The 11,267-nt window shown below is 39.1% G+C and overlaps 1 protein-coding gene across 5 annotated transcripts in view; it reads left to right on the top strand.

Annotated features, from left to right (window-relative positions):
- The first annotated feature begins 113 nt into the window (after window positions 1-113).
- Window positions 114-11,267, top strand: part of MAP4K3 (mitogen-activated protein kinase kinase kinase kinase 3) — a 195,992-nt gene continuing 184,838 nt past the window's right edge. The window contains exon 1 of one of the 5 annotated variants that reach the window (XM_020976955.2): window positions 114-492. In XM_020976955.2, the coding sequence (XP_020832614.1) occupies window positions 397-492 (96 nt within the window). In that variant the 5' untranslated portion in view covers window positions 114-396. The remainder of the gene's footprint in view (window positions 493-11,267) is intronic. The other 4 variants (XM_020976957.2, XM_020976956.2, XM_020976958.2 and 1 more) reach the window with 4 other exon arrangements.

Genomic DNA, 11,267 nt, shown 5'->3' with positions numbered 1-11,267 from the left:
GCCTTGGGAGGGGGGCCGGGGGAGGCGGAGGAGGAGGAGGAGGAGGGGAAGCGGAAGCCATGTTGGAGTTTCACCCGGGGCTCGGGGCTGCGAGCGTCCTTCTCTCCCTGCGGGGGTACTAGGCTTGAGGCGGGGCGGGGCCGGGCGGGGAGGGGAGGTTGCGGACGGTTGGCCGAGCTAGGCGGTGGGGTGAGAGCGGACAGCGCGGCGGCGGTGGCGGCGGGCCCCGCGTGGAGCCGGGGCGATTGTGACTGCCAGCCCCGGGAGCGGCGACGCGGAGGCAGAGGAGGCGGCGGCGGCGCCGGGCACAGAGCGGCGTCCGCTCTCCCTGTGTCCCCGGAGCGGCCCCCCCCTCCCCCGCCCCGGGAGGGAGGCGGGGGACCCCTCGGACCCGCCATGAATCCCGGCTTCGACCTGTCCCGCCGGAACCCGCAGGAAGACTTTGAGCTGATCCAGCGCATCGGCAGCGGCACCTACGGGGACGTGTACAAGGTAAACGCGGCGGTCGCCCCCTCCTCCCCTTCCTCCTGCAGCCCCTCCCCCGCCCAGCTCGGGGCGCTCCTTCCCTAGCCCCCCAACCTGGGGAGAAGAGGGGAGACGCAGGCCCCCAGAGGCACGTAGGAAACAAAGAACCGCCCCCACCCCCACCCCGACGGACACTCCACAGTCCGGGACGTGGCCCCTGTCCGACCCGGGCTCCTGCAGTTGGGGTTTTAGGGACACCCTTCCCCCGCCCTCCCCAGCCTGGATCCCCGAGGAAGAGCTGAACTTGGGGAGGGGGCGGGCCCTAGGCATATGCCAGCTGGCAGCGGGGTTTCCTGGACATTTGTTGCAGTGGTGGGTGTCTGTTGTTCAAGTCAACACTAGTTCGCCTTATGTCAAACCTGGGCCTTGGACAGACAGACGGACGGACGGACGGACGGACGGACCGACCGACGTGTGGTTATCATCCGTGGGAGGAGGAGGAGGCGGCGGCCTGGGAGCCTGCAGCCGACCGGGCCTGAGATAGTTACACTCTGAGAGCCTTTCATGGACCATAGTAACCACCCCCGCACACGGCACTCACTTGTGCCCCTTTGCTCCTTGGCACTCACGGTTTGTTTTCATTGTTTCTGGGCACGATTCTCTCATAATGCCTTTCTTATATGCATTAAAAGTGGGTTTATTTGGTGGATGGCTGACCTGAGAAAACAATAACTTCAATGTTTTCCGTAGGTGGAATCAGATTAATGGCATTACAAAACTTGCCTTTGTTAATGACCCAGGAATCAGGTTGGTTTTTTTTCCTCTCCCACTTTTTAAAAAAAATTGAACTGAGCACTTATCAAAAATACTGGTTTGACAAGGTTAGAACTCGGAGTCCATTGGTTATATAGCATTCCTGTTCTAGGGACCACTTCTAAGTGTGAGAGGATAAATCACCCTTCAGCCAGCCAGCTTAGCTCTTGGCCGCTACTTAGACTGCCAAGAAGGGAACAGAGAGAGTAGAGCCAAATGTGACAGCAGTTTTGATTTAGTTGTGTATCTCCTTACTGGTAACTAAAGCTGACCTCCTCTTATTTCATGTAACACCTAAGGAAACAATCAACAAAAACTTTAAGCTCAAGTTTCAGTTTGATTTCTTGTTCGTTCTGAGTTTATTAACACCTGATAAATGTTGGTTACATATATGTATTCACGCACATTCACTATCACTTTTATCATAAGTTCATTTGAGAGATTATGATGTCAGTGTGGCCAACACATATCAAGCCTAAAATGCTTTACTGTTTATAAATATCATATATGAAGTGTTTATAAAAGCATATAAATAAATAGGTAAAATTGAGGAAAATTAAAAAAAAAGGTGTGTGATTTTTCATTTGCCCTTGTTCCTTCCCAGTTTTAATTTATTCTTATTACTTTTTTCAGTGTTTAGTTATGTCAATTCTTGGTGAAAATGGAAATGTCTGTAAATATATAGTACTTATACTGGCAATAGTTGCCTTCCTGAAATGTACATAAATCAATCTTTCAAATATATTAGGATTTTTGAAAAAAATTATAAGACCTTTAGAGGTATCCTTTGGAAGTGCAAGTAATCACACCTTAAATTATTTGTTTTTCAAGTTTATATTTCTTAAGAGGGTTGGAAAAGAAAGGGGCTATACCTGTAATTGAAAATGGAAAGATGGTAAAGGAGAATCCTAGTTTGAATAGCAGTTACAGAAGCAAACTTTTATGGAGTGCTTATTGTGCAAAACACTGTACTGAGTCCTTTGAAAGATGTACAAAAACACAAATTAACAGCAGGAATTGTTGGGATTTACTAAAACCTTTTAAAATGATTTGTAATTTTATGTATTAACCATTTTATTTTAAAAACATATCAATACTATACCCAGGTACCAAAAAGTGCTTTAAACTTTAAAGTTGCTTAATGCTAGCATTTCCCTTCAAGATAGAAGTAAATAAAGTATGTTCAGTCTCGCTTTTGTATTGGGGAAACTAAGGCTTGTTTTGAGTATTGTTGACTTTCTTTGGCAACATGCTGAGTTAATGTGGAGCTTTAAATAGAAATGGAGATACCTGACTTCCTGTTGTACAGCTAGATCACACTTTCTGTTTTTGTACAGGCTTACCAAACAACTATCAGCTAATAGATTTTTTATTTGTTCCATCTAAGCTGAGCTTGAACCAGAAATCAAAAGGAAAGAAACCCCTAGCTGTGGACCTGGTGTCAAACCTTTGAATCATTCAGTTTACCTCCTGCCTGCTAAAATAGCCCAGAGGTTATACTATTTACATGTGCTTTTTTCACCTTCAAGTATGTTTTGTCACCTTCAAGCAAATGCCTCCTACTCATTCACAATTCTGTTGGTTAAGTCTCACTCTTTTAAGCCATTGATTAAAACAGTATCTTGCTCTGATTGAGGACAATCTTCTGAGAGGTTTATTTGAAAAAGCAACAACAACAAGAAGCATGTAAGTTAGTTTCTCCACATTTCCTGTCAGCATATGTAGATTAAACACACAAAAAGCCATAAACATAAGACATTTCAGTCAAGTCATAGAACTTTCATGAATAATATCCTGCATTACGGCTGGTTATGCTGAGCATTGTAGTAGCCCTTTTTAGCTTGGTGTTCCATAAAGAGCTCTTATTTTCTCACAAAGAAGCTATCTTTTTTTTCTTTATAAACCTTATGGAATAGTCTTAGATTTATGAAATTTTGGCTTATAACTGAACACCAGTAAATACATATTTAATTTGTAAGCTTCCTGTGATATATGCACACTTTGTAACAACTCTGACGTGTCACACTTAACCCTAGAGAGGAATGAGGAGAAAGCAGCTTTTGAGTTGAATAAAGCTCTGATGACTTCATTTTTGGCAAGTGTAAGGACAGAGAATCAGTGGGTTCATAAGCTATAAGGAACCCTAGAAGTTTAATCCAAACCTTCCCCTTCACTTTTTTTAAACATAGAAGGAAACTGAGATCCAAATAAATTGTGACTTCCCCAAGATTGTACAAGTAGTAGGTTTTAGAGCTGGAATTTGAACTCTGATTTTCTGATTCTCAGATTCACCACTCTTTCCACTGACCCATGCTACATTCTATAAATTGTTAGCATTGAAAGGAGCCCCTTAATCTGTCATTTTACATGTGAAGAAATTGAGACCCATAGAGATGCAGTTTATAGATCCTTGATAAGCAAAATGATAGATCAAGGTGTTGTTTCTTTATAGGAACTCTCTGATCTAGTCCACACTCAAGATTTCCCTGAGTACCATATTTATATGTATAATACAGGAGGGATACAAATGTAACACTATTTGGTTTTCAGTTATTTGTAAACATTTTATATTTATGCAATTAATCTGTTATTCTAAGTTAAAGTGGCATTGTTATACCTAGAGCTGGTTTTTTTTTTTTTTTTGCTTTTTTGGTGAGGCAAGGGGAGTTAAGAGACTTGCCTGCCCAGGGTCACACAGCTATTAAGAGTCAGGTGTCTGAGGCTGGATTTGAACTCAGGTCCTCCTGACTCTTAAGGCTGGAGCTCTATCAGACTGTGTGCCACCTAACTGCCCCTAAAGCTGTCATTCTTGCCTCTTCTATGTTCCTTTCTACTTCTGTACGACAAAAATGAACCAGATTACCCAGGCAGCATAGTGTGGAAAGTGTTTTAGAGTTAGTGTTGGAGAGACCCGAGTCAGAATTCCTCCTCAGACACTTACTAGCTCTACTACCCTGGGCAAGTCATTTAACCTTTGCCGTCTTGTTTCCTGATCTGTAAAATGGGCAATAATAATAGCACCCATGACACAGGTTTGATGTATGGATCAAATGAGATAAGATGACTAAAGTGCTTTGCAGACCTTAAAGTGCTTTATAAATGTCGGCTATTATCATTTTTCCTGAGGGTTGAAATGGAGAAAAATCAAGCATTTGTTTAAATATGTACAAGAGGTATAACATAGGATAAGATGTTGTTTTGTCTCCTCCAATGGCTTCTTCTTATTCGCTACATAACAATAGTAGTCATAGTAATATATTTGTATAGTTCTTCAAAGTTTACAAATCTCATTCCTAACAACCCAAAAGGGTGAAGTGATTGTTGGGGGGGGTCACATAATCTTAGCAAAAGCTAAGATTTGAACCCAGGGCTGTTTATTCAAAGTGTGTGACCATTTTATTTCTGTTCCTTGGTGATTTAATTTACTTTATATGATTTAGGATCATGGACTGAAGGGACCTAAGAGTTTTTAAGCATCCAACCCCCTCATTTTCCAGATGAGAAAATTTTGGTCTAGAGAGGTAAAGTAGCTTTTTCAAGGCTGCAGCAGGTAGCAAATAACCAAACCAGTGTTTGAACATAGATCCCCTGCCTCCAAAGCTTATGCTCTTCTCACTATAATATATTGCACTGTATCTTCAGAAGGGTGTTCTTGCCCTATCCACCAGGTTGACTTGTTCACACCTCAAACTCAGCATATCCAAAATGGAAGTCGTCATTCCAGTTCAAGATGTCACAGTAATTTTCAGAATAATCCAGTTTCCTTGTTTCCCTTGTCCCTGACATAAGTGATTTGGAACATTTTTACTAATACTGGTTAAGAAAAAATGTGGAAAAGTCAAGAAAACTGTAGGGGTAGCAATCATATATTTGTAACTTCAAAGTTGATTAGAGATCTGTAACACAGCTAATGTGCAAATTATATCAGAATCAAATGTTAATGTACTATGTGCTATCTCTCCTACCTTCTTTTTGAATTTCCTACTTTTGTTTATAGTACTGTCATTTTCCTAGTAACCCACACTGGAAACCCTGGGATCGTTTTAACTATCCTATTACACCACAAAATCCTGTTGATTTCCATTATCTTTCAAACTTATTCCTTCCCTTTCTCTTTAATAGTTGAGACCTTCCTACTTTCCTCAAAATATTGTAATAATTTCTGTAATGGTTTCACTGCTTCCAGTCTCTTTGCCCCTCCATTCCATCTGATAAACTACTGCCAGATTAATTTTCCCAAATACTGTGATCATATTGCCTTCCTTTATCTGCCAATTAAAGTCCATACTCCTTAGCTGGCATTCAGAAACATCTACATTCTGGCCCACACCTAGCTTTCTCCAGTACAGTCTACCCCAGTCCATTTCACATGTCCATTGTTGCAGCCAAACAACTATTTGCTGCTTCTAGAACAGCACTTTCCCCTCACTCAATATTTTCTTTACCTGAAATGCTCCGTTACACCTTACCTACCTCCATCTTCAGGGCTGTGCTCAAATGCCACTTATCTTGAAATCTTCTGAAAGTAACTTTGCATCTTCGAAATTCCTGTACACACAATGTTATGTGCAAATTATTGAAATCGAATGTTGATGTACTCATATGTGCCTCTTCCTCCTCCTCTTTATAAATTTATAGTTCTCGTATGGCATTTGCCACTTTTAGTCTCAAAATTATTTGTCTAATCTTTCCCCTACTAGATCATAAATTCCTTGCCTCAGGGATTCGCGTAGTATGAATAAAAAAGGAGACTTTTTCTTCTAGTTAGTGGAGAAGTGACAGTGATGGAAAAGAAAAGGAAGTGGGATCTTTGACAAGTGAAGTGTCAATTTCTTGTGATGTCAAAGCAGTGTATTTTGACTTCTAAGGCCAGAACATTTTACAGTGCCATGTAATCTGCAGAATTCTTGATAAATCTTTTAGAGCCGGTGATTGTCAGATAGTGTCTTTCTCGGACCTCATTATTTAAGAGAGACATGAAGAACATAAAGAAGGTTCAGAAGAGAAGAACAAAGACTAAATAAAATAAAAGGAATTAACTTGTCTGAAGTGGTAGTGGAAAGATCACTCTGCTGGGCGTGAGAAATGTCTTGTTTCTAACCTGTTCTGTGACTTTAGACTTTCTCTGAGTCTCAGTTTTCTTATACCTAAAATGTACCAGGCAGATGATCATCATCCAGCTTTAACACACTGTGATTTCTGTGCAGATGAGGCAAGGAGGCTAGATTATTTAACTTGGAAAAAAAAGTGTTGAAGGATAAATGAACATGTCTTAAGATTCATGAAGAGGATAGAGGCAGCGTGGTGTAGTGCAAAGGTGTTAAACCCACAACCAGAACGCTCCCAAGTGTGGCCTGAACCAGATAAACATGAAATTGGAAAGTGTTTAACAAAATAAATAAAAATAAAATGTAACATGTAGTGTGAATATTCAGTTTTCAAGTCAATATGCATGAGGATCTTTATATCCTTCCTTTTCTATTTGAGTGTGACACCACTGCTGGTAGGAAGAGCACCCAGTCCTGCATCAGACTCTCCTTAGCTGTGTCACCATAGGAAGATCACCTAACCTCTCTGAGCTTCTCTTTACTCAACTGTCAAATAGGGTTATGCTGGTAATAAATTCCTCACACCTCACAGGTTTATTGAGATTCAAGTGAGGTGTTTATAAACCTGAGAATGTTATATAAATGTCAGTAATTATTTTTTTTTAAATATGACAAGGATGAAAGGATGGTGACTAGCTGATCTTATTGAGGGCAGAACTAGAGAAAAAGGATCTAAGCTTCTGCAAGATGGCTTGTAAGACAAAAGATTTCCTGTCATTTGCTAAGTGCACTGGCTATCCAAGCAATTATGGGATATTCTCTGGAAAGCTCCTGAAAAGGTCAGGTTTCGTACCATTTTTTATTTTAATTGTGATTCTGTCATGAGTCAGGGAGATGTTCTTTTTAGTTATTTGGTTATTATTTATCTTCTGTAAAAGCATGTCTAACATTTTAATTTGGAGGATGATTTGTGGTTCTTTTTTGACATTTTTTTTTCTAAATAGTTTATGAAATTATACCACTGTACTTCTATATGTCTAACTATATTTTTCTTCACTTTTTTGTGAGTTGTTTATTAATACATTATACTTATAGCTATATGAGAGGAAGATAGGAGAATAAATGAAAAAGTTGTTGGGGAAAAAAAAGTTGGGTTAAAACAGAAGTCTAAAAGCTGCTCATTAAACGTTCAAGCTGATGTAGCTCAGGCTTCCTTGATTTTTCTCTTTGAGCTGTTAGTAAGGAAAGAAGAAGCAATTTGATCTTCATATTAGTATTTCAGGGTTTCATTTAAAGGTGTGTGCATTTTAAAATATTGATGTCATTAATGGTAACTTTTTGTAAATCATATTAAATGAAACTTGCATAGATGTAATACAAGTAACAGTTTAATGTTGGTCTGTCTGGTAGGATTTGTTCATATATATTTAGGGACTTCAGAGCTATCTCTTCCAGCCTTCTCATTTTACAGATGAGGAAACTAAAGCCCCAAGAGACCAAATGACTTGCCTATCTTAGGTTCCAACAGGTAATTAGGGTCACTTGAGTTCTGATTTTTAAATTTAACAATCTGTTATGTTAAAATATTGTTTACAAAACAGTGTTTCTAAGTGTGTTAGTAAAGTTGTTGTTCATTCTATATCACTTGTGTCCAACTCTTCATGACCCCATTTGGGGTTTTCTTGGAAGGGATATTGGAGTGGTTTGCCACTTCCTTCTCCAGCTTGTTTTACAGATGAGCAAACTGGGACAAAGAAGGTTAAGTGACTTGCCCAGGGTCACACAGTTAGTAAGTATCTGAGGCCCAGTTTGAGCTTGGGTCTTCCTGACTCTAGGCCTTGGTGCTTTATCTACTCAGAAATCTTGCTGTAGGGAGAAAAGCACTGAATTGAGGTGTCAGAAGGTCTGTGTTCAAATTTGGACTTTGATGCTGTTCATACTTGTAGATGGCTTGACTTGGATGGGACCCTTATCTTATATAGGACCCACTGTCCTCTGTAAAATGAGGGAGTTGGACAAGATCTTTAAAATCATTTTTTATACTAAAATATATGCCCCAGCAATTGTGAATTCATTGAGTTCATATATTCAGTAATTAAGTGCCTACCACGTGTAAAATGTTTTCTGGGTACTGGGGATACAAAAATGAAAAGTGAAAGCCTCTTCTCCCACAGAGCTTACTATCCTTGGTAGAGATGTTGAAGGAAGAGGCTCTTTGGCCAGCTAGGACTAGGTTCAAAGACCCCTTTGACACATTGGCTATATGACCAAGATGCTTGATTTCTCGGTGTCCTCAGAGCAGAAGACTGTAAGGTGAAGAGTAGTTGCTGACCTTTGATGACGCAAGTTTCTACTCTCTCCCACCAAATATATTTAAGGCATGCTGCTAGTTGTTAAGAATACTGTGATAAAAAATGACAGTCCTTGTCATCAAGAAACAACCTAAAAAGGCTTTTGATTCCAATGATAGTATTGAAGTTAGTTGTGTCAGGAAAGGTGTTCTGAATACTTAAGCACTTTTGGTTTTGCTTTTTAATCAAAGTCAAAGGTAGTAAACTGCACTCTAAATTCTTTATAATGGGTGGCCAGTGCTACTGAGTCATGTTAAATGTTGGTATTGAAATCAAGGACATTTCAAATCTACAATAAAAATACTCTGTTGCTCATTTAAAATTTCTTTATCAGAGACATGCAAAATAACACCTCAAGCACTGTGTATAGAATATATATGTAGTTCAGTTATTTAGAAGCCACTTTACAGCAACTTCAGTTAGCCTGGAATATTAAAAATACAACCTCATAAGCAAAATGATGCAGCCTAAAATAATGTCAAATTCATTTATCACTAAAACTTATTGTGTCTACTCACAGCAGAGCTGTCAGATTTAACAGCAGCTGGTTAGGCAGCTAGGTGGCTCAATGGATAGAGTGCTGGGCCTAGAATCAGGAAGACCTACATTTAAATGCAGCTTCAGAAAATCACTAGCTATGTGACCCTGGGCAAATCACTTAACCTCTGTGTGCCTTCATCTACTGGAGAAAGAAATGGCAAACCATCCAGTATATTTGCCAAGAAAACCCCACGAACAGCATTGGCATGCTATGGTTCACAGGGTCATGAAGAGTCAGACATGACTAAACAACAAGTTTATTCTGATTTGACATAGAGTTCTATCGAGCAGAAGCCATTTCCCAGTCATATTTTATGCTCCTGACCACTCATTGCTATTTTTCTCCTTTAAAAAAATACTTATTTTTTATAAATCATGTTAACATTTGAAACTTCTTGAAAATTTCCTTATCTATCCATTTCCTTTTCTGTTTTAGTTAGATAAAATATACATACTGTTTCAAACTACTTTAGTATTTAGAATGGCTGTGATTCTTATCAGTATACAACACTGATGTTTGTCCCGCCCCAAAAAAAATTCTCGTGGGCTTCCTGGAATGGCTAGGACAGTGGATTTGTTGTCAGAATGACTTGGGTTCAGATCCAGCTTTAGAACCTTACTCATTATGTGACCCTAAGCAAGTCACTTAAGCTGAGTTTTCTTGTCTGTAAAATGAGAGCGTTGGACTCAAGTGCTTTTAAGGGCCCTTCCAGCTTGGAATATATGATCCTGTGAACCTGGATTTAGAGAGACCGATCATTGATCAGCAGACACAGAGATTATTGCCTGCCTGTACTTAAAGAATTTCTGGCTCGATGTAGGACATGACAGAACTTGTTCTCTCCTGGTAAAGCTTTCTAGAACCAAGGGTTACCTTCACAGTCATGGTAGAGAGAAATTAAAATTGTGAATTAGAGCATTTCTTATTCTTATAATTAAAAAGAAAATTCCTTATTAGCAGTAGTAGCAGTATTTGCTTTTTAAAGTTTTGGAGGTGGTATAATTTAGTTCAAACTTTTTTCACAATTTACTGGTTCTAGCTCTTTCACTAAAAGAAGTCTAAATATAACTATTTCTATAACATTGATTTTAATTGAAAATAAAATGGAAATATCTTAAAAACTAAAAATGATCATTATAACAGTCAAGCATTTATTAACTCTGTAATGATGTATGTAGATGATGTTATATGTATGTAAATAGTAGGCATCCCCCCACACACACACACACACACACACACACACACACACACACACACACACACACACACTTCCTTTTGTGTGTTGTCTTCCCTCATTAAATTATAAGCTTGATGGCAGGAACTGTCTTTATTTGTACCCACCAGTACTTAGCACAGCACTTAGTAGGTTCTTCATAAATGTTTATTGAATTGAATGCAAACCAGATGAACAAATGCCTGAGGGGCTGTGCTGTGAGTAATGACATAATAAGCTATTGTGATGTTTGGCTTTGACATTATTTTAGGCTATATTATTTTATTTCCTACTATGCAAATAATATTAAATGAAACATAGGTCATATAAGATCTTATAATTTAAAAACTCACATGTTCTGGGTTCAAATGATCCAGATTTATGTTTGAACATGTCTCTTTTAGGACATGAATTTCAAATAATAATAGCTAACATTTATATTGTGCTTACTGTGAGCCAGACACTGGGCTAAGTGCTTTACAATTATTTTCTTATTTGATGCTCACAGTAACCCTGGGGAGGTGAGTGCTGTTATTCTTATTTTACAGTTGAGGAAACTGAGGCAAATGGAGGTTAAATGACTCATCCAGAGTCACACAGCTAGTAAGTGTCTGAAGCTGTACATGAACTTAGGTTCTCCTGACTTTAGGCCTGCTATTCTGTCCTCTGCATCACTTTGCAGCCTATCTTAAATACATCTTTTTCTTTGTTACTTAAATACCTAAGATGTGAGAAATGAAAAGTGGTTACTTGATATGCTATGTGTCTTAAAGTTCCTACATAGAAACATTTAAACTTTGAAGCCACAAAATTTAAAAAAAAAAGAATTATTGAGG

This window comes from Phascolarctos cinereus, unplaced genomic scaffold (genome assembly GCF_003287225.1).
Source record: "Phascolarctos cinereus isolate Bilbo 61053 unplaced genomic scaffold, phaCin_HiC Scaffold_2;HRSCAF=192, whole genome shotgun sequence".
Taxonomy (NCBI): Eukaryota; Metazoa; Chordata; class Mammalia; order Diprotodontia; family Phascolarctidae; genus Phascolarctos; species Phascolarctos cinereus.
This window is presented reverse-complemented; position numbering and strand designations above follow the sequence as displayed.